At 41.8% G+C, this 23716-nt stretch overlaps 1 protein-coding gene across 1 annotated transcript in view; it reads right to left on the reverse strand.

Annotated features, from left to right (window-relative positions):
* Lemd3 (LEM domain containing 3) overlaps nt 1-23469 on the reverse strand; it is a 46986-nt gene extending 23517 nt beyond the window's left edge. Inside the window, exons 1-2 of the mRNA XM_041670585.1 lie at nt 21938-23469; nt 1308-1345 (exon numbers count right to left, since the gene is read on the reverse strand). Of these exons, the coding sequence (XP_041526519.1) occupies nt 1308-1345; nt 21938-23462 (1563 nt within the window). The 5' untranslated portion in view covers nt 23463-23469. The remainder of the gene's footprint in view (nt 1-1307; nt 1346-21937) is intronic.
* Nucleotides 23470-23716: the final 247 nt, after the last annotated feature.

Here is a 23716-nt window from a genome sequence, read left to right on the forward strand (position 1 = left end):
CAGGCATGGCCAGGAAACCAAGAAAACAAGTTTACACACTATGAGAACATAATTTTGTCTGTGCACACAGGAAGAAGCTAATTCATAGAAAGTTCCAAATTCTCACCCCGTTTCCTTAGACTATGGCATGAGGACAGACAAAGTAGTCAACTCTAGAGGTGACTGCTTGCTCCTCAGCTTTTGGCCACATCCCCCTTTTATTGCCCTCATCTTTATGTCATTATGAATCAAGGCAATTCCTATCTCCACACAAAATTAAAAAGTCAAAGTGCAGAGAACACTGGTTTATACCTGTAATCCCAGCATAAGGAGACTGAGACAGGAAAATAACGGTAACTTATAGAACTTCTATAAGACTTTATCTCAAAAACAAAAACAGAAAAAAAGAAACACAATAATTTAAACTCAAAAAAATCAAACACGAAGAAGTAAAAGCTAGGGCTGAAACCCAACAAGATTCTTACACTGAATCAGTGATAATATAAGATACTAAAGAAAATAGTTTTGTATTCCTAAGGCTCCTGGAATCCACTGGACTAAGCCTCAATTATAACACTACCACATTTTAAAGACTCAGTTGTCAAATTTATTGCAAGCAAATGTCTTCACTACAGCATATACTGAACAAAATTACCCCAAAGCTCCACTCCTAGCAATCTGAAATACTATTCTACAGGTCTGGCTGTACTTTATTACATGCCCTAACTAAAACAAATACTTTCTGATACAGATCTATGTAATGGTCAGTTCCTATAATGAAAAATCAGCAGAGAACTATGTACTATAATATAAACATCAGTCTTAAATATCTAAATACCGAAGTGTCTATGATATGAAAAGCAAAAATACTTTGATGTAATAAAACTTTGGTTACTGCTATTACATCACCCTTTGAAGAAGAGTCTTTAAAAGGCCTTGCCACTTCCCTTTCCTGATGGGTCAGCGTACCAACAGAACAAAGATCCAAAAAGAGACAAAATCAGAACAAAAGAAAAAACTTGCTAAGATATCAGACAACTGAGAACAACAAGGGATACTTGTAAGTATAAGCATCAGAACAGGGATGGTATGGCACTCCCGTCTGATGGGGTAGTTGTCTCTATAGTGAAGTAATAGACACTTCAGTTGTCAGGAGGAGCTAGGGCAGACTTAGTTATATCAGAGGCAGGAATACCCAGAATGAGAAAACATAATGCTTCAAACTAAAAGGGCCTTAAAGTTACTTTCTTAGGAAATAAATAGTCACTTTAATCTTTTCATCACTTAAAGCATGACATAAATTATAAGCATTATGATTTTTTACTTACTTGTATTTTTCCAAATGTTTCATCAAAGGGGTTTTTTACTATCAAGGAAAAGAAAGAAAAAAGAGAACTATTAGCATCACTCAAGAATTTAAATCCTCCTCAACAAGTATCCTGAGAAGCCAGAATATACTGTTAAACCAATGAACATATGCAAACAAGATGTAAACAAACCGGATGTAAAAGGCTGGGAAAGTAACAAGACCAACCGTGCTAGCCATTCTCACTTCAACTCTTCACTGTTCTGCATCACAGCTGAAGGCCAGAGTTCTGGTGCGGTGAATCAGAGACTCAAATCTCCACACCAGAATTTAGTAATACCTCCTCAACTTAATGACTACTCACTCCATAACCTTCCCGTTAAAGAGGGGTGACAATGGCACACACCTTACACAGCTGCGGCAAGGACTAAACGGGATGTCCCTGTAAAATGCCTGCCACAGTCTCAACTGTCACTCCTAGCTTCTCCACTTTATTATTACCAACTGTATCATGTGTCTACCTTAACTTGTTGCTTCAAAACGAAGTAATTCTTTTAGGATTTAGACATCTAATACAAACAAAAACCTGATTTTTTGCTAACATCTAGAAAAATTGGCAAGAAGAACAAAGCAGTTGCCAATTAGATGTCAGTATTTGACAATCAAGTATTATAAAGGGAATTTATAGTATTTTCCATGTAACCTGCCTCTACCTAAAATCTCCAAATACAATGCCAGATTACAATGCTAAATATAGAATACCTCTCACAATTACCCAGAACTTCCTCCTATTATCACCTATTTTACTATATACAAACATATTTAAAGTTCACAGACACTTGAAGACTTTTTCACATTTTATTCAGATTATATACTATATAATCCAGGCCACAGCTAAGTCAAACTGATTTAACATAGTTCACCCTGACCAGATTTCCTTTCTGAGGTGCTTTTCTATTTTTATCTGGGAAAACAGGAAGTTCCATAGGAACCAGAACTGCCTGATTCTAAGAAAGTTCATGTCCAAGACCATCCTGATGAGTTACAATGAAAAAGCTGGGGGGGGGGGGGGGGCAGGGGGCAGTACATGCTGTTATCAAATTTTCCAAATGGTCTTTTAGACAACCTTCCTCTATACAACAAAAAAGGTATTGACACTGGGAAAGAAGTATTTTTGAAAGATAGAAAATTTAGAAGTTCTCAAAACAGAGTAGGAAAAATAAGTAAAATCTTAAATATTAAATTAAAAAAATCAAAACACATAGATTACAAAACTACTTTTTAGTAGCATTAATTTTTAGTGTTAAATCTGAATACTAAGATAAAGCTATATAAAGTTCAATATACTACCAAAATTGTTTTATCAATCTTAAAATAAATTAGTCAAGTAATACTAAAAAATAAGTAATTTTATGAAGAAAAAGCAAGTCTTGAAACATAAAAAAACATGTAGTACTGAAAAGATGAGTTTTAAAGTCTTTGAAGAAAGTCCTGATATAGCAATTTTTCCACTTGATATGAAAATGGTTTTGCTCCCATCAAATGGGAAACCAGCTCAAATGTGTCTATGACGGCAGAACTGCATGTACATCAGGAGTGGTTTGCCACGAGACTGCTCTTCCCTGAGCCTCTCCCACCTGTATGAATGGAGCCAAGCACAGGTAGTACTGCTGGAAAGGCTTCCTGCTGTCTAGGTTCAATCCACACTTACTCCATGCTACTCCTTGTTCTGAAAGTGCTGGCTGGAGGAGGTATCAGAAGGACCAGGAAGGCAGGAGGACGGAGTAACAGAGAAGACAGGAGAAAAACTGTCGTTGAATACTGCTGTCTTAATGTCCTAGATTTGTGCTTCAAGACTAAAACTGAGAACTGGTACATCTAAAAAGACAGGGGAAATTCTTTCTGACCTAGAGTCAAAGGTCAAAAAAGTTTTTATGCCAATATATTAAGAATAAAATATAGCCTTATAGTTAAGTTTTAAAAGGAAATTCTATTCAAGCACAGCAATTCTGTAAGTTAAAAAATATATGAAGTTCTCAAGTTTATGAAAGAAGTATGTTCACACATCTTTCTTCCCTCAAATAAAAAAATATATATTATTTATAAAACGGCAATACACCTCATTGGAACTGTCTGGTCTTTAAGGAGAAAAAGAATTATCCTTTTTAAAAATCCACACATATTCTTACCACTCGTGACCTATCTAACAATATGAAGAAACCTGGAAACTGTATTTCAAAAGTGTCTGGTAGCAGAACTCTATTACTGTATTAGCTGGTCTCTTCTCTAGGAGAACCGATGGAATTAAAGGTCTCAGTTGTACCCCAGAACAGTGACAGTGCCAAGCACTCCCAGATTCACACCTCTGTCCCAAGGACACAGTCAGTCATGAAGCCATTCTCCAAACTGAACCAAACCAACTAATAGCCTTTCAAAAGGACTCCACATGGGCCACGAAGTACCAGTAAAGAGATCAGTGCACCGAGTATTACATGCTAGACAATTAATTATGGCCACTGAATAAATCAAATATGTGTCCTAGTGTAGTTTCTATAGCTGTGATAAACCACTGACCAAAAGCAACTCAAGGAGAGGGCTTGTTTGGCTTACAGGTTACAGACCATCATTTAGGAAGTCAGAGGTAAGAATTCAACACAGGAATCTGGAGGCAAAACCTGAGCAGAGATCATGAAGGAATGCTGCTTACTGGCTTACTCAAGCTTCCTTTCTTATACATAGCCCAGGCCCACCTACCCAAGGATGGCACCGCTCCAGTGGGCAATCAAGAACTGACCCCTCATAGAAGAGAAAGTGGGAAGTATACCTGAACACATTGGCACAGGAGACCACTTCCTAAATATAACCCCAGCAGCAGACACTGAGAGAAACAATTAATAAATGGGACCTCCTGAAACTGAAAAGCTTCTGTAAAGCAAAGGACACGGTCAACAAGACAAAACAACAGCCTACAGAATGGGAAAAGATCTTCACTAATCCCACATCAGACAGAGGTCTGATCTCCAAAATATACAAAGAACTCAAGAAATTGGTCATGAAAAGAACAAATAATCCAATAAAAAAAAAATGGAGTACAGACCTAAACAAAGAACTCTCAAAAGAGGAATCTAAAATGGCTGGAAGACACTTAAGGAAATGCTCAACATCCTCAGTCAGAGAAATGCAAATCAAAACAACTCTGAGATTCCATTTTACACCTGTAAGAATGGCCAAGATCAAAAACACTGATGACAATTTATGCTGGAGAGGTTGTGGGGTAAAGGGAACACTCCTGTATTGCTGGTGGGAATGCAAGCTGGTACAACCCCTTTGGATATCAGTGTAGTGATTTCTCAGAAAATAAGCAAACAACCTTCCTCAAGACCCAGTAATACCAAAGGATGATCAATCGTGCCAGAATGGCATGTGCTCAACTATGTTCACACAGCACTGTTTGTCATAACCAAAACCTGGAAACAATCTAAATGCCTCTTGACCTAAGAATAGATAAGGAAAATGTGGTACACAATGGAGTACTACACAGCAGAAAATAATGGCACCTTGAATTTTGCAGGCAAATGGATGGAGCTATCATTTCGAGGTAAGGTAACCCAGACCCAGAAAGACAATTATCACATGTACTCATTCATAAGCGGTTTTTAAACATAAAGCAAAGAAACCAGCCTACAAATCACAATCCCAGAGAACCTAGACAACAATGAGGACCCTAAGGGAGACATATAGATCTAATCTACATGGGAAGTAGAAAAAGACAAGATCTGAGTAAATTGGGGGCATGGGAACCATGGGAGAGGATTGAAGGGCAGGGAGGGGAGCAGAGAAAAATGTAGAGCTCAATAAAAACAATAAAATTTAAAAAAAAAGAAATAAACGGACCCCAAAGACATGCCCACAAAACAATCTGATAGAGGCAATCCCTTAATTGAGACTCCCTCTTCCCAGGTATGTCTAGATTTGTGTCAAGTTGACAGGTGGAATGAACTATGATCCCTGCCCTTGTGGTACTTATGTTCTACAGAGATTCAAAAGGACAATAAACAATGAATAAAATGAAATAAATGAAATGCTAAAAATGCATGCAAGTCAGATAGGTCTAAGTACTTTGGATGGAAAGAAGCTATTTACTAAGATAATCAGAGAACAGCACCCCAAGATTGCATTTCAATAGACACCTGAGGGAACACACCAGGGGAATATCTGAAATATGAATATGAAGGTCAGGCACAGAAAGAACAGCCACGCACATAGAGGCTAGAAGGGAGTAAGTAAGAGGTCTGGTCTGTAACTCCTGGGATGGAAATGAGCCAGAACATTCTATAGTGGGATGACAGCAGGCAGTAAGAAACCTAAGTCAGATTATAAGACAATCTAAGGGGTCAGCAAGTAGGATTGTTAACATTTTTGTATTTTACTTGAAGACAGAAACTTCAGAAAACTCGAAGCATTTCTTATCTAGTTCACATAATAAAGCAGGTATAATATGGAACAAGTTCTTGTGGGTAATTTTAAGAGTCCTAAGTGCTTACTGAATAAATATCTACTTACAAGACCAGGGAAATGGGCAACTGGTGCTTTGCTCCAGCTTTCTCAATCCAACACCATTAGCTTCAGCGTACATGACATTTTTCTAGTCTATGCATTTGGAATTAAAGTAAATTATAAAACACAAAAAGCATTTTTTTCTTGTCTCGAAAAAAAATCAAAAACCAACCAAACAACAACAAAAGCCCACAAAGAGCATTTTTCTGTAGCACTTTCAGATTTAGAGGTATTAACTTTAATCTCCTTGTGATACAACACATTAAAAACAAGAGAACTGTGGCTGGGAGACACTGTTGGTGCTTAGGTGATGAAATTATCTCACACCACGTTCTCTAACTGCAATGAAGGGAGATGCGTGCTCTCAGGAGTGTCCCCTGACGACCGCGGGAAGAGTTCATCACAGCCCTCTCTGACGAAAGCACCACATTCACAGGATTGCTTTGGCATTTACCACGTGACATCAGATTTTCAAAGCTGTGACCTCTGGAGTCAGTATTGTGATACATCATTCAGCTTTATCTTTCAACACAAGATGTTACAAACAAGTCCCTGCTCTATGCCAGTTCTATAACCACGCTTAGTTTAGTTATAGAACTTTAAACCAAGAGAAGCCCTCCTCTCAGTTGACTCTGCAGAGCAGTGAGTCCAGACACGGGCTTTCAGAGGCAGCGGCTTACATTTCGAAGCTATGACCTTACACTAGCGCTGAGTCCTAGGAAACGTTTATCGAAGCACTAACATTAACCACCTCAATTACCAAGTAGGTCTGAGTTGTATCTCTTTATATAGAGATATTCAAGTTTGCAAATCCCATCGCTATTACTAGGGGGATTTTATGTAAGGGGAGAGTGGAGAAGAGGGAATGTTTCCAACAGCTGAAGAAAGCTGCACCTGTGTGGCAAGCATTTCTGAATGTCACGTCAGCCAGACGGATCTAAATAAGGACAGCCAACAAGGCAGGACATTTTTTTGAAACAGTAATTACACATTTGTTTCCTGAAAATTTGACGATTCCTCCTGGCCCTATTGAATACATGCTCATTCCACAGCATAGGCACTTAACGTATACTGAAATCAGAAGAGTCATCTCCAGCCTGCTCCTGTAAACTTACTTTCAGGGGAACACTCCTCCTAGCTTTATTGTCATCATGAATGACCCTGGAGCTAACCCATTCACTGCCCTGGAACAGAAAGGGGCACATCTAAAACAGGTGACTCATGAAATGAAGGGAAGAGGGCAAAGATTCTAAACCTGCTCTAGCTCACATACTCCATAGGACTTTCAGTTATCTCACTTGATGTTTTAGGAAAGGCAATAATCCTGTGTGTCTTCCAAATAACAGTTTATAATGATTGTATTAAAAAAAAGAAGGCTTTAAATGTGGGTATCAAATACTAACAATACAAAGAAAACAGAAAAAAAATGTATTCGAGGATTTTAAAGGTCAAAACTCAGAATCAAATTGACCAATAACATTTTTTAAGTTTGGCTAGCTCTTGCTCTTTGTACATGGTAGAGAATACCATGGTACAAATAAGGTCCATTCTCAACCTTATGACCACCTGCAAGTCACACATCGCTCACAACACCCAGTGCTCAGAGTCAGGCAGAGGTTAACAAGTTCAAACTCACTGTGGGGCCACAGGGAGACTGTGCCTGAAAGACATTTTTCTCTTTTTAAAAGAAATAACAGATAAAAATGAATATCAAACTATAATTGAAATTATAAATGAAATTATAAATTGGATGATGAAAGAAAAGCCATGAAAAACTGTCTTAAAGATGAGATGTGCCGAGGGCATTCGTGAATTCACAGTAACTACAGCTCCTGTGGAGGGTCTGCACAAGACCGGGCACATAAACATCCAACTAGCAATGGAGGAGGGACCCATGAGGTCCCGCCCTGACCAGGGGAGCTGAGGGCTACTAGAAGAAAGTCACTGCCTTGGGTGATGCAGATACTAATGAGTTAGTTAACCGAGCTCCAGTGGACAGCATCACTACAACTATGCCTAGAGCTGTCTGTGGGATGCTCAATCGTAAATGACACTTTTTATTACTCCACCTGTGTCAGTCCTCAAGGAACATCACAGACAACAGAGCAGAAAGACTGTGAGAGCCCAAAGTCTGGGAGGAGTGCTGCAAAGAGTGTCTTCTGGACACAGCAGGGCTGTCAGGCCCATGAAGTCTCAGCAGCTGTGGTTGTCTGTATCAGATACGCACAAGATGAAAGCAGTCAATGCCCTGGCATGGAGTAGGTGGATGGTGTGCTCACAAAGCCCCACTCCTAGCTGAAGAGCTATTGGCAGTTGAAGGGTGCTAGGAGGAGTCAGTTTTCATCAAGGGTGTGGCCCCTGGTAGGTTGTTCATGTTCCAGTGATCTACTATACCAAAGTGCGTATGGGTAATCCTAACTGGACTCAGGACGATAGAAAAGGGGAAAGGAAAATGAGAAAGAAAACTAAGAAAAGGAAGACTAGACATGAAATTAAGACAGGGAAAGAGGATTGGGGTGGATATGATCAAGATTCATCATTTGCATATATGAAATTCTCAGAGAATAAATAAAAGTATATTGTTGTAAGTCAATTGCCCTCTTATACACCAGGCAAGGGATGAGTGAGATTTAACATATAAAAAGAAAAATACATGAAAAAAAATACAAAACAGCATTGCCCAGGCTGGGCTTGACCTCTGTGTAGACCGTGAAGCTCCCCAAGTCCTTCTGGTTCTGACTATCACCCAACTCATGGATTGTTCTTTGCTCAAATAAACTTTATTTTGTGAAGATATTTTAGCACTATGCTAGTCCTTCAGCTCCCGTCTATTCCCACAGAGCTTTTACGGTATACATCAAATTCCAAACGTGACTTAATAAATTTAAGTGAAGGTGACTGTTCTGATGCTTCCTTAGGTGTCAGAAGAACCCAATCTAACACTGGAAGGAAAACGTAGCCTTCTGAGACCGTAAGGGAGACTCCATACCTTAAGAAGTTTTCAGTTGTATTTCTGCATTTTTAACCATGTTCAATTTCTGCCTTACATGCTGATTTCCAGAGCTTAACTTCGTGGAACTACGACACACAAGAACTGAACTTGCCACTTGCATAATGACTCTCTGAACAAATCAACATGGCTGATAGTTTATTCTCTAAAGTCTAAGCAAACAATCTCAGAATCCTGGAATGAAACTAATTTAGTTTATATCCCCTATACTGTCCACTATAGTCTGGATACCTATCCCCCAAAGCCCCCTTAAGGCACAGGGAAAAGATGCCCTGATATGATCATCTATACTCACATGTTGGTTCTGCCACATCCACACCACAGACTAGTGTCTTAACCTTCAAAGATTCAGTTCCCTTATCTATAAAGAACGCGAAAGATGATCGAATACAGCTACAAGGGGGTTTTGTTGTCTGGGACTTTTGTTAACTAGGTTTCAGGTAAGACTCCGATTGCTCTCACCTCCATCCTCTCATCCCCCCACCACTCCTGCCAACCCTCCCTATTGGTTCTTTTCCACGCTTCTGGTTTTGTTTTATGACCCACTGAATTATCTAGGGTGGTCTTTGTGAGCATGGGTCTATACTGGTCAATGGAGCCTGGCAGGCTCACCTGTGAGCATACTTCTGCAGACAAGGACTCTCCTCCAGAATGGTTTAGTAGCCAGCAGCTCAGCAGGAAGGAGTGGGCTTTCCTGAGCTCCTTCCCCACCCGCACTATATACAGGTCTGTTCCTGTACAGGACAGGAAGGCAGCATGTTAACATGACCGGGATAGCTGCCTGTGCCAGACAGCAATGTGCAGCCCTTCCGTCTTCTGACTCTTCACGCATTCTATCCCTTTCTCTGTGGTAGTCCGAGCCTCACAGGGGTTGGCATAAATGATCTGTTTAAGGTTGAACATTCACTGTCCCTTTGTGAACAGCCAAGAATCTTTTGCATTCACCAGCGTGCACTGCAAAGAGAAGTTTCTCTGAGTAAGGATGAATGTAGCATGTGTCTGGGACATGCCCATCATGAAACCGTCAACTGTCTGTTAGTTTGAAGAACTAAATAATGCAAGCAAAATCTAAACATTTCAGTACTCAACAGAGGCACACACAGACTTAGAGCCCCTTGAAATAAGTCATCATTAAATGTTTATAATAACAAATCCAGAGTCCCAGTAAAACCCTCGGTTTCTTTCCCTTTTGTTTTGGGGGTGGGACCTCTTTTTTTCGAGACAAGATTTCTATGTAATAGCCCTGGCTTTCTTGGAACTTGCTTTGTTGACCAGGTTGGTCTCAAACCCACAGAGATCCACCTGCCTCTGCCTCCCAAGTGCTGGGATTAAAGGCGTGCGCCACCACCACCTGTTTTTTATTTGCGGGGTGGGAGGTAGTGGGTGGTGGTGGTGGTTGTTTTTCCAGATAGACTTTCTGGCTGTCCTTGAACTCAGAGATCCGCCTGCCTTTGCCTCCCAAGTGCTGGGATAAAGGCGCCACCACCGCCTGGCTAAACCCTCAGTTTCTTACAACTGTCCTTATACCTGAAGAAACATGGCTAAACAATATCTTCCCAAATCCCTCACTGCATAAGCAGTACACAACTCTGAAAACTCCTTTAAAATCAAAGATGATTCTATGTGGCCAAAATGATTTTACCTTTATAAGTTTTTTTTTCCCTCAGGTCTATCCGTTCTTCTTCAAGAACCAGAATCCCCATATAGAAATAGGGGTTGGGCACAGAACCCTTGTAATTGATTGGTAGAGTTAATTGTGTTAATCTATGAAGAGTCTCCTAAAGTATAAAACAAGCTGTTTACTTATATTCAAGTAATATCTGCTCTTGCTAGTAGACTTACTAGAATTTTTAAAACATTTGAACTCAAATAGCATGGTCACACATTTTTATTTTTCTCTAGGACCCATACTATAGTTTCATAACTAGTGAGTGAAGAAACTCGCTGTCTATTATTTAACTCTATAGAAACTAACGAATGATATTAAACAACACAGCTGTTTGCTTTAAGAAAGAACGGAGCAAGCCGGGCGGTGGTGGCGCACACTCATGAGGCAGAGGCAGGCGGATCTCTGTGAGTTCGAGGCCAGCCTGGTCTACAAGAGCTAGTTCCAGGACAGGCTCCAAAACCACAGAGAAACCGTCTCGAAAAAACAAAAAAAAAACAAAAAAAAAAAAAGAATGGAACAGAGGGGAGTGGAGCGATGGCTCAGCAGTTAAGAGCACTGCTCCTCTTGCGGGGGACCTGAGTTTAACTCTACGTGGTGGTTCATGAACGTCTAAAATTCCAGTTCCAGGGGATCTGATACCTCTTGGACAGCCAGAATGCATGTTGTACATTATATATTAAACAAGAAAGAAAGAGAGAGGGAAAGAACAAAAAAGAAAAAGAAAACAGAAAAGCAAGCAAGCTGTGATCCTATAACCTACAGGAAGACTGCTATCCACTCCCACTTTGGTGTGCTGGAGACTGAGCCCAGACCTCAGCCCAAGGGAAGTGCTCTAGTGCTAATTAGTAAAGTGGGAATTTCAAGTTTAAACAAGTCTTACACATAATTCATGATTTTTGACCAACACAAAAAGGAGAGATTGCCTGTTTTTCCTTTTTGAACAAAAAAAGGCCCCTACACAATACACTACAAAATGATATAAAATATATATAACTCAACGTGATGAGTAATGGCTTCCCAAAAGTCTTTCTCAAAATACTGACAAAGTTAAACCCTTTACCCCACACAAGCGTCACTGGTTATTAGTTTTCTCTCGTCCCAACAAGAGCTGACTTCCCCTCCTCACCAGTCATGTGGCAGATGGGAAAGGCCATCTCTCATTTCTATATCTAATCTCAAGAGTACCAGAAAGCAATTTAAAACTGGAAATGGTAACATAAGCATGGAGGGATAGTCCCAGTAAGAACATGACAGCAGCTGGGAGTACCACTGGCACTTCAAGCAAAGAGGTGTTTGGTGCCTTGAAATGAGAAGAATAGAGTGAATGTCAGCCAGCCACCTGTCCCGTCTCTGAAGTGTTTGTGCTCTAAACAAGAGCAGCACAGGAAACAGAACAAGAGTCTTAAGATCAGAATGGCTGTAAATCCTACTCCTGTACAGAATACCTGTTTAAACAATGTCATTATTTGTATCTGTAAATTGATAACAAAATCTATATCATATTACTAGAAAGGTTAACTGCAAAATTATATAGAACAAAATGCATGGTACATTGTAATCACCCCAGAATTAGTAATCCTTAGATCCAATTAAACCAATAATGTAACTCAGAGACGTCTAGATATATATAACCACGTACCTACTGAGCCTTGGAAATGTCACCAGTCTGTTGATTTATACTATAAGACTGTCTGTGTTTTGAATCCTTAGTATACACCAAAAGAGCACATAAAATATTTCATCAGCAACTTCTACACTGGTTATGTCAAAATGATATTCTAGCTATACTAGCTAATTACTAGTATTCAATTTACCCATTTCCTTTTATACCCTAATGTGTAAAAGTTTTAAATGAATATATTACTTGTATTAAATTTCTACTGAATGATTCCGGTCAAATAAATCACAATACTCATGTTTCTAATTTAAAATGGAATAAATTTGTTGTTATATATCACACACAAATTATCTAGGAGACTGGGGATATCAATGTACTTTAGATTCCTTCTAACTTAGGCAGTATGGTTTTAACACCCTACTTATCAAATCTATGTTATGCCTTCCAGTTTCTAGACTGCATGAATTTAAACAACTGTGTGTTTGTTCATCCCCACTTTGGTATAAGAATACTAACCCTACTCTCTAAGTGATCTGAAGAGCATCTAACAAGCACACACTTGTTTGGTACTATTCCTCAGCTAATATTAGCAGATACCTACCCTAAGATCCAACTGCAGCATGTCTAGGAGGAAAGAAGGGAGGATGAGCCTTCCCTAAAGTAGGCAGCACCTTCAGGTTGCAGCCAGATACAAAGAGGAAAAAAAAGCACTGCTCTGCCTACCTGCCCCGCTTCTTGCTGGTGAACACATCAACCATGCTGCCAGCCTTTGCTGCCTGCCAAAACAGCTACTGTTGGACTATCCAGCCATGTGACCTAATCTAATCATTCCTTTTCACAATATATATTCACTCTATTAGTTCTGTTCCTTTAAAGAACTCTGAATAAAACACCCACCTACATTTTTAAATTTATTTTCAACCTCAAATTCAGTTCTACATTTTACATTAATGTACCATATATCTGACTTGCAAATCTACCTTCTAGTGCTCAGCACCGTTAAAATCTAGCTTCCAGTATATTTTATGATGTATCACAATAATATAATTATAAAAATAAAAGGTTCTTCAGTCTGGGAAAAAAGGTAGACACTAATTAGGTGTTATGAGACAATAGCTCCCTTTTATCTACTCAGACAGCGTAAGAGACAAGTTTAAAAGCACTGATAAGGAGTATAAATTTAACAATCTTCATTACTTATTAACATTATTAGCAAACCATGCCATTGAGCTTAAGCGGTGTTTCTTAAATTACCCTACTACAGCTGGAGACCCTAACTTACACTATTAGAAGTACAGTTTAGATCAGCTCAGCTTTCTTTACTTCACTTAGGTAAAATCCTCTAAAAACAAGTCACAGGCTGGACATAAGGCTTATTTTACTATGTTTTCAACTGACAGATATAAAGCCAAGGCTCAAGGGTTCTAAGTAACTTCCTTACCCAAGCACAAGGTGTAGCCAGGCACCAGCGACCACTGCTGCCCAACAGTGAGGCAGTGAGCAGCAGCTCAGCCAGCCAGGAGCGGGAGCTGGAGCGGCAGAACCTCCCTGCCACTCAGCTGCGGGACCCTGACTATGACCTTTGCTCCTTTCTGCTGCATCTCATTTTCTCACAGGCACAGTAGTAACTACTCTCACAAAGATTAAGGGGTTCACACAGAAAGTTCCTAATGCTTCCTCTTATCAACTAAGTCTTTAAATCTAAAAGAAGGGACAATTGAAATGGTAATTCTAAAAACAAGACATTTTGTCATAAGCATAAGAATACTCTAGAACAGCCGGGCGCTGGTGGCGCGTGCCTTTAATCCCAGCACTCGGGAGGCAGAGGCAGGCAGATCTCTGTGAGTTCGAGACCGGCCTGGTCTACAGAGCTAGTTCCAGGACAGGAACCAAAAAGCTACAGAGAAACCCTGTCTCGAAAAACAAAAACAAAAACAAAAAAATACTCTAGAACCTCTTGAACTTAGCAGTAAATGTTCATATTTATAACATTTTCATTTTGGGCACATTTATTCTCCATGTTTCTTCCCAAAAGAACCTTACTTCTAAAAACTTGCATGAAATAATATCTCCATTAAAATTGTGTGACTTATAGATGGTAGCCCAAAGTCAGGTGGAAGGAAAGACAACCACACTAACCCTTAGCCCTGGGATTCTCCAGCTCCCCCTTTATACAGAGAAAATGTTGTGGTAAGCTTTGCCATAAGACACTCAAATGTGCAGAAAATGGTTTTTAAAGTTATGTTTCAAAAATTACAATATGCAAACCCAAACACTGTTGCATAGTAAGCAAACGCTAAGTCCTTACAACTCTGAGGACTCATAAAAACGCATAATTTTTAAAGTCTATATACCAACACTAGAGACTAGTGATTCCCAACCTTCCTAATGCTGTGAACGCCCCCCCCACTATGTAAATACAGTTCATGTTGTCAAGATCCCCAACCATAAAAGTATTTCTATCCTACTTCACAACTGTAGTTCTGCAACTGTTATGAATTGTAATGCAAATATCTGATACGCAGGATATCTGACATGTGACCCCAGGCTGAGAACCACTGCTGCTGAACATCTCCTTTCCACGAAAACAAACAAAAATAAATGAACACAAAGTTTAAGCAAACAAAAAAACCACCTCTCTTATGTATCTAAAACGCTTTGCCACTTAAAGATAACCCCTAGGAAACAATTAGTTTTATACTGGTGATTTATGTAAGACCACGACTTTCCCACCAGTTTTATAAATCTTATAGCTTTAAATACAGCTTGTATTACAGCAGATAGCTCTTCCCCACATTATCTATGAATTAATCTAAAATCTGAAGCGAGAATAAATGGTTCCACACAATCCCTAATAGTTGAGTATAATTTTGTACTTTCTTTCCATAGATTATTTTTAGCAGATCTTGGATTTCACACACTAATCTGCTTAACCCACCCACAACTCTTCAGTTTTCTGGATAACGGTCACAAACAAGATAGACTGAATAGTACATATTTACACACATAAAGGCAATCTAGTATGGTGACTGACAGCTACTACACACTCAAATCCTGCCATCCAGGACTGCTCCACGACCCTGAGCAAATCCTTCACCCTTCCCTGTCTGTCCACCTCTACAGTGGGAAGCACCTACAGAGTGAGGATTCATGCTGAAACACTGCACACATAGGGCTAAGTGCTGTTATCACTAAAGCCGCATACCAAGCCTCGCTTGACATGCATTATTTAGTTATTCCTGCTTTGGACTGCTTCACAATGAGGATGCTGAGGACTAGGGGCTAACTTCTCTGTAGTTTAAAAGCTAGCAAGTTAAAGTGTCAATTTGCACACACAGGTTCTCTCAGCGAGAGTTTCCTCAAACCACTCGCTTCCATGGGGATAACAAGTTCTCAATGACAATTTCTAATTTTAAATTATTCTACAGATAATTTTTAAAAGAAAGACATTCTCAGAGTAGATTTTTAATTTCTAAAATCAAACTGGCATATTCAAACATCCGCAATTTACAGAAATATTCTTAGGATGTATAAAAAAGTATCTTACTAAGTAATCAACTCTTAAAAATTTGAGACCCAACAGACACCCTGGTTTCATTCTTCACAAATAACTGCAATAAGTATTTTTTGTCAAGTTTGAACCCCAAGTCAATGCTAGGTATTAATTTCTAGACTTGGCTAGTCTGTATTCCTCTAAGGAGTAAAAAATATTTCTTAAACTAAGCCCACAAAGTGGGGCACTTGCTGGCAACACTTGGTCTTGTAGTGCAGAAAGGTAGTATGGGAAGGGAGCTATTATTCCCTCAGCAAAGTCCTTTTTCCTCTTAGGTAGCGCCAGTCTCTCATCTTTATCCCAGTGCTCCGCCCTAACCCAAAGGGCAGTTCCAGGCATTTCCTCTGTACCGCTTTCCCAAACAAGAGCCCTCTTCTGCATCTCTAATTCTTCTTTATGGCACCAGTATTCCTAAATCACTCAGGCTCATGGTCACAGCCACCCTCTTGATTCTGACTATGTAAAGAGAATAATCAATAAGCATATTTCTCTCTTCAAAACAACTATCCTAAGCCCTACCAGTCCCCAGTTATCAGCCTGTTTCACAGCACTCATGCCTGGCGCTTCTGTTCTCTAACTCTGTCACTCCTTTACCTACCTGCTTAGCCCTGGAGAACAGCTGACCATGTCCGCTCTCTGCGCTGAACCCTCTGTGGATTTCCACTGCTTGACCTACTGAACTACATCCTACCTTGGACTGCAAGCTTCTTCTATCCTCACGGGTAAAGAACTGGGCTTGTCACATATTACCTGTTTCCTAACCAATTCCTATGACTGGGCTGATGGAGTTCAAGTTCCTGTGGGATGGCTTCTTTTGATATGGGAGTAACATACTTAATATACAATGAGCTCATCGGTGTATATTTAAAGTAGTTCTTCAGTTTGCATGAAGAATGGGGCTCCTGGGCTGAAAATTGTCATGTAAAAGGGTATAGTATTTATATATACCTTTCATTCATCCACTCTGTACTCCAGATTGCTACATTTCTTTTAGTGCATACTACTATATAAATAATGGAATATAAATTATGACATAAATTTATGGCAATTACTATATAAACAGTCGTTATACCATACCATTAGGCAATAACAAGGACATGTTTATATAATATCCACACACATAAAGTACATGAATATAATTACGACATAAACTTATGTTAATTGCTATATAAACAGTCACTGTACCATCCTGTTTGGGCAATAACAAAGTACATGTTTAGATGTAAACTTCTGACGAACATTTGTGGTTAAATCTACAGATGTCAAACCTACACATATAAAGGGCCTGTACTGGGGACTTTATATGTGATCACTTATTCAAAATTTATTGGGTCACAAATTTGTGCCAAGGATACTATAATAATTTCCATCTTCTTCAATAACACTAAACATTTGACATATATTATACATTATTATAAATGTACATTGTAAGTACATTTAGTACTTAAAGCCACCTCCAGGGAGGTATCAAACACCCTCATTTTTTAACAACAGACAATCCATTAAGTCACAGAACAGAAAACTGAAATTCAAATCCAAACTAAATAATAAAACCTGTACCTGACCTACAGGAAGATTGACCTAAGAAGTATAAACTGCCTGCCATGGTAGACTCACACAATCATACAGTGTACTAAACACTTTGGAGGATGAAGACGCTCCTACACGAGCACAAAGCGATGATCCAAACTTGGACAAGCAGGACGAAATGCTCACAAAACACACTTCTAAGAGTAGGAGAGGGAAAGAACAGTCTGCTCGAAGATATAAAATGTCATTCCAGCCGGGTGGTGGTGGCGCACACCTTTAATCCCAGCACTCGGGAGGCAGAGGCAGAGGCAGGTGGATCTCTGTGAGTTCGAGACCAGCCTGGTCTACAGAGCTAGTTCCAGGACAGGCTCCAAAGCTGCAGAGAAACCCTGTCTCGAAAAACCAAAAAAAAAAAAAATGTCATTCCATACTCAATGACTAGTAGTCCATGAAGCTAGGAAGAACAAGCAGAATCTCAGGACAGTTTAACCGAATTTAAATTGGGCCAGTGACTTTAAACAAGAGACTAACTTACATGGATGCTTTAGGAATACCGCTCTAGCACAGAAATGGACTGTGAGGGCTACTGCCCTCACAAAAAAGTGATAGGAACAAAGACTGAGCTGGGCAGTGGTGGAGTAGGCCTTTAATCCCAGCACTGGGGAGGCTGAAGCAGGTGGATCTCTTAAATTCAAGGCCAGTCTGGTTCACAGAGCAAGTCCCAGGACAGCCAGGGCTACACAGTGAAACCCTGTCTCAAAAAAACAAAACAACAAAAAGACTGAAAAGATGCATAGAAACTACAATTACCAGACACCCAAACTAATCAGGGAAGAAGGTAGTAAGAAGGATAGGAAGGAATCTAGAAACCCAAGTTTCTCTCTTGGGCTCTGGACACACGTGGAAGCACCAGTATCACAACAGTAACCAGAGGGCAAAACCAAGGTGACAGCACAGAAAATGCTGGATGGTGCTGGTACTTGGGATGTCCAAAAGATGTGTAATCAACAAATAAGTCTAGCATTCAGAAGGGGCGTTTATCAAAGAATACAAACAGAGGTAGTACCTGAGAATGGATGAAACACCCTAGGAACAGGTATAAACAATGGCACTCAAGATAAACTATTCACAGCAGGGGCAGAGGCAAGTGTGAAAACTAGGAGCCGGGCAAGTCTGCAGGAGTACACAGCCGAGGAGGCAAAGGAGAGCAGCTGGGTGACTGGCGGCTGCAGGCAGACTGGTGACAGTCCTCCGCTGACTAAATGGCTAGCAGGAAGGGAAGAAGAGAGCACGGCTAGAGAATATAGACACGAGCAGTTTCAGAACAGCACAGACTTTAACACTTAACGGAATGAGAGAAAGACCCGTGGTGAGAGCAATGTTTAAAACACATCTTTACACTTAAATCAGCTCATGGAAAAGATACCTATGACATAATGTTAAATGGAAATACAAGCTGCTTAATATATACAGAATAATGTCACTTAAAATCCAGACTCTTTCATGATGACTTCACCTATGCCAAACTGACTTCATCGTGTGCCATTTCCCTTCACTCACAGTCCAGCAACACCAGCCATTCTTTCTGACCCCTCAACACACAGCTTGTTTATCTGCCAAAGAGCTCTTCTAGTCAATGGAGAACCTCTAGAACCTGTCTATAGTGTCACACTCCCCACCCCACCCCAGCTCGCTAAAGATACTAGTGTTTCCGTGTGCTAAAGGCCAGCAAAACCTAACACAAGACTAAAATGCTTATTTTTCACCTTTCTCCCGGTACGTAGGCTCTGAAGGTGATTTCGTCTGCCATGTACCCACATATTGTTCAACACTCCTCTTTGTTGGAAAGTTATTGGCATGGTAGGCACTTAAAGGAAAACTAACACATACTATCTGGATGAAAATCAACACACCTATATTTATACGAAAAATATAAAGGAAGTTCTGGAAGGAGCTACTATTTCTGTTATAAGTGAACAGGAAGTCCCGCAAAATTAGAAAGGGATATATAATTACACTCTTCTTGTCTACAAAAATGTCTTTTGTTATTGAAGAATAATTTGTAAATAATAACCATGAATCTACAATAGATAATCTATTCTGTTTTCTCTTTTTTTTTTTTAGTGCGATGTCATGATTTGATCATGTGTAGGACAGTTTTACTGCAGGCTGATGTGTGCGTCGTCCTGGTAGTATTTAAAGTTAAAATGTCAATCCTGGAATTGGTAAAGCTTAGGTCATCTTAGCTCATCTCTAACTCTACAGCATGAAAGCAAACTCAGAAATTTAATGAGGAAAAGTAATTTAAATAATTAAAATACTAATGAAAAATTGCAAAGACCAAAATAATTAAGAACTTTTTACTTAAAAAAATTTAAAAGACCATTACACATAAAGTAATTAAAATAATAACTAATAAAAGCTTACAGTCACATATAACCCTACAATCTTCTGGTCAAACTATTACTTATAGTAAAACTTACACTATTTGACCAATGAATGCTATGGCTAAACATTGAAATAGACAAAGGATTCAGAATACAGAGAGTGAAAACGTTCAGTCTGAAAACCCTAATGCCATTAAGTGACCAAACTAACAGAACTAGCAGGCACTTCTTTCTGCCATGCTTTACAGCATGTCAATTACACAGGAGATTCATTGGACTTCTGCATCAACTGCTTCAAGGTAGAGCTAACGGAATTGATAATGTTAAATAGACTAGAAAACACAGTAAACATAATTCACATTAATAACCTTCTTACATATACACTGTAATTTACCAAAAATACGGCAAACTTCATCTGAACTTCTAATAAATATCTCACGCTTAATAAATTATCTCAGTTGATCCTCACAACTACAAAGTTGGCAGATATTTCTATCCGTTAGCATATAAGAATGAAGCTCTTCCAGCCAAGTCCTCGATCATCTCAACTACTTACCCTCAGTTTTCCATCCAGGACATCCATGGACCATTTTCTTCATGGAAAGAAAAGAAAGGAAAAGAAGAGAAAGGAGAGGAGAGGAGAGAAGAGGGGAGGGGAGGGAAGGAAAGGGGAGAGAAGAGTCCCAACATGCCTTTCCAACTCGAAATTTTAGTGCCTGATAGAACAATACTCATTCATCACCTTAAGTGGTGGAAAAAGATATGAAAGTGACCTTTAATAATTTGTCTCATCAGTAATTCCACATGAATTCCTACCAAATGTTCTATTATTTTCTTACGAACAATAAAGGTACCCTCTTATCTATAACACGATCTACAGATATCACACAAAATGTTAAAAATATGGGCTTTGTAGTTAGATAAAAATCTAAAATCAACTCATAGGAACAGCTTTCTCTCAGAGTTGTTGGGAAGACCAGGGAAGACACTTGGGTTTCAGATAATGGCCAGATGGCTGACTCAGGGCCAGAAAAACAAACATGCAAAAAAAGCGACTAATGACAGGTAATGTCATTTAACTTCTGAGTTTGACTTCCAGAATGCTATTTTTTTTTCCCTCTCAAATATTTAAGGCAGGACACAGTAAGCACATCACTCTAGCTCCCAGAGAGCCAATTAAAGCAAGCAAGGACTGCTCTTGCAAGCCTATAATTCAACAGTATTGTGGTCATTTATGTATTTAAACCTTGGACTTAGTTATACCGAAATCAAAGCTCACACTACTGAGTCTGTTAGCTACATCCATCCCACTACTGTGAAATAAGATATACAGTAAGTCAGCTTTATAAATACAAATCATATACTCTAAATTCGTATTAGGAGAAAATCGTCAGGGTAAATGAGAAGAAACCTAACAGTCCATTATACACAAATTTACATCCAATCTTAATAATCTCATCCTAGTCAATATTAGCATGGTTATCTAGATTAGGAAAGGAGGTTCCGACGATAGTAACTACAGCAAGTCTTCTGCCCCATTCAAGTCCTTTCCCCTTCTTGTGATCCCTGCCCAGAATGTCTAGCAGTCTCTCTACAATGCTACTTTGTTTTCTTTTTTCCAGCTTTAGGTCTACCTCAAACAGCAACCCCTCTGACCATGCAGTCTAAAATAGCACACACCAATTACTTCATCCTTCTGTCGGCCGGAACACACAGTGGTTACCGTCTTTGAAAGATGTGACCTACTAGCGCTGTGTCTTGATGAGGTAGTCCAGAGAAGACTGGTGTAATGAATGCACACGCCTGCCTACCCGGGAAAAATGACTTCAAGTTCCACGTGCTAAGTTACCGTGACTGTCTTCTCGACTGAGAAGTGAATTAAGAGGTGTGTCCTCTCAACTATAGACCTACCTATATTGTGAGTACCAGAATTCCAAGAAACTGTACATTACTCTCTTCAAACATAACGCGTTTAAAAAAGCAAACATTGCGTGTATGGCACCGCTTAAAAAATGGTAACACTTCAAACCTCGTGAGCAAACGACATCCGCAGTTACTAAAAACTAAGACACTCAAGTGCCTCTTACTAGTATTGTTTTCTTCTTCGGTAAGCTGTTTTGAATTTAACAATACACCATGCAGAAAAACTTAAAAACCAGACCTAAGATATCATTCTGCTATTGGTAATACTGTTCCTTCTCAATAGAAAGACGATGCATGTATTCTGTGGTTTTTTTTCGGTGTTAAACAAATTTCTTGTAGGTAAAGGTCACCACTAGCAACGTTGCATTTGACAATAGGGGCCCTCAGAGTTCACTTAATACTTACGGAGTCCTCCATCCTCGGGTGCGCCCGTCCCTCTCATTCCTAGGTAAGTCAGTCCCAGTATTAGAAAAAATAAGCAGGCAGCAGTCAGGAGAAACATGGACAAGTAGTGCGCACTGAAGCTCCCCGTCGGAGACACCTCTTCCCGTTTGAACTGCTGAAGAAGTTCCTCCTCAGGCTCGCAGAGCTTCGGCTTGCCATATGCCTTTTTCAGGTAGGTGTGATTGGAGCCCGTATGATTGGCATGGTTGATCCTGAGTGACGGAGGGGCGGCCGCGGCCGCACTGGGAGGGAGGCTGTTGGCGTAGACACTGGGGGGCTCCACACCGAAGGCCCCACCGCCTATGTGATTGTTGGTTTTGTGAAGGGAACCTGTGGGTGACTCCAAGGTTGAGTCCATGTCGGGGATCGGCGGGGCCAGCTTCTTCGCGCCGGCCCGGAACCGAGGGATGGGGCTGGAGTCCACTGGGTCGCACCCTCCTCCCGGCTCGGCCGCCGCCTCCTCGAGGGTTCGGCTCCTGTCTAGACTCCCGGCGGCCGCCGCCCTGTCATTCATCGCCTGTCCTCCCCCTCCCTGAACCGAGGTCTCCTGCCGGCTGCCGCCAGATTTAGCCGTCAGCGCCGAGAAAGGCTTACTATGGCTCCGTCTGGGTCGGTGCCGGGCAAGGGAGTCGTCCTTTAATACCTGTCTGCCGGAGGCCACGTCGCCGTCGTCCTCCTCCTCCGAGTCCGAGTAGTGCTCCCGGCAGCTGTACGGGAGGAGCCGGCTGCCGTTCACCGCTCGGCCGGCCCACAGCGGCTCGTCGGCCTCGGGATCCCTCTCGTCGCCGCCGTCGCCCACCTCCTCGTCCACGACCTCCGCGGCGCCGTCGTTGCCCGACGGCGGCTGCGGCTCGGACGCGCCGGGCCTCCGCGCCCCCCACCACGAGTGCGGCTTCCTGCGCTCGGCCGGGTGGCCGCTGTTAGTCACCTCGCTGGCGGCCAGGGGCGCCGGCGGCGCTCGGAGCCCGCGGTACTGGAGCGCAGCCCGGTCCCTCCGCGCGCCGGCCCCGCCGCCCCCGCCCCCGCCGCCGCCGCCGCCGGCCTGCTCTCGCGGACTGGCCTCCGCGTCCGACTCGTCCGAGCTGAAGCCCAGCAGCACTTTGCTGCCCGCCGCCGCGGGGACGCCCGCCGCGCCCCCGGGTCCTCCCAGGGGGCCGAGGCCCGCAGGGGTCCGTGAGTACGACAGGTCGCCCGGGCCCGGCCGGACCCCCACGCCCGCCACCGCCGCCGCCGACCCCGCGACCGCGACCGTGGCGGCCGCCGTGTTATTGTTATTGCTGTTCCGCGTCTTGGTGCCGCGGCCCCCCGCCCGGTGCTGCTGCTGCTGCTCCTCCTCGCGAAGCTTCTTCAGCTTCTTGAGGTAGACCGGCCGCGTGCTCTCCGTCACCGGGCCCGGAGACAGCCCGTAACGGCGGAGCTGACTGAAGAGCTCTTCATCCGAAAGCTGCTGGGGCGCCGAGGCCGCCGCCGCCGTCGCCGCCGCCATTTTCTCTCCAGGGTGTTTTACAGGCTCCGCGCTACCGGAAGTGACGCGCCGCCCTAGACCCTGAACTAGACCGGGCTGCGTCGCCCTGCCAGCGCCACGGGTGCCTCGGCCAATGGGAGGCGCGGGAGGAGCTCACCTGAGCGGGAAAGCGCCACCTGAGCGCCGGCGGCGGCGGCGGCTCGCCCGGCCCGGCCCGGCCCTGCCCGCCGCTCCAACCTCGGGCGCCGGCGTGTCCCCGCTGTCGCCGCCCCGCG

This window comes from Microtus oregoni, unplaced genomic scaffold (genome assembly GCF_018167655.1).
Source record: "Microtus oregoni isolate MIOR12 unplaced genomic scaffold, Mior012 000001F_ref0000356, whole genome shotgun sequence".
NCBI classification, from domain to species: domain Eukaryota; kingdom Metazoa; phylum Chordata; class Mammalia; order Rodentia; family Cricetidae; genus Microtus; species Microtus oregoni.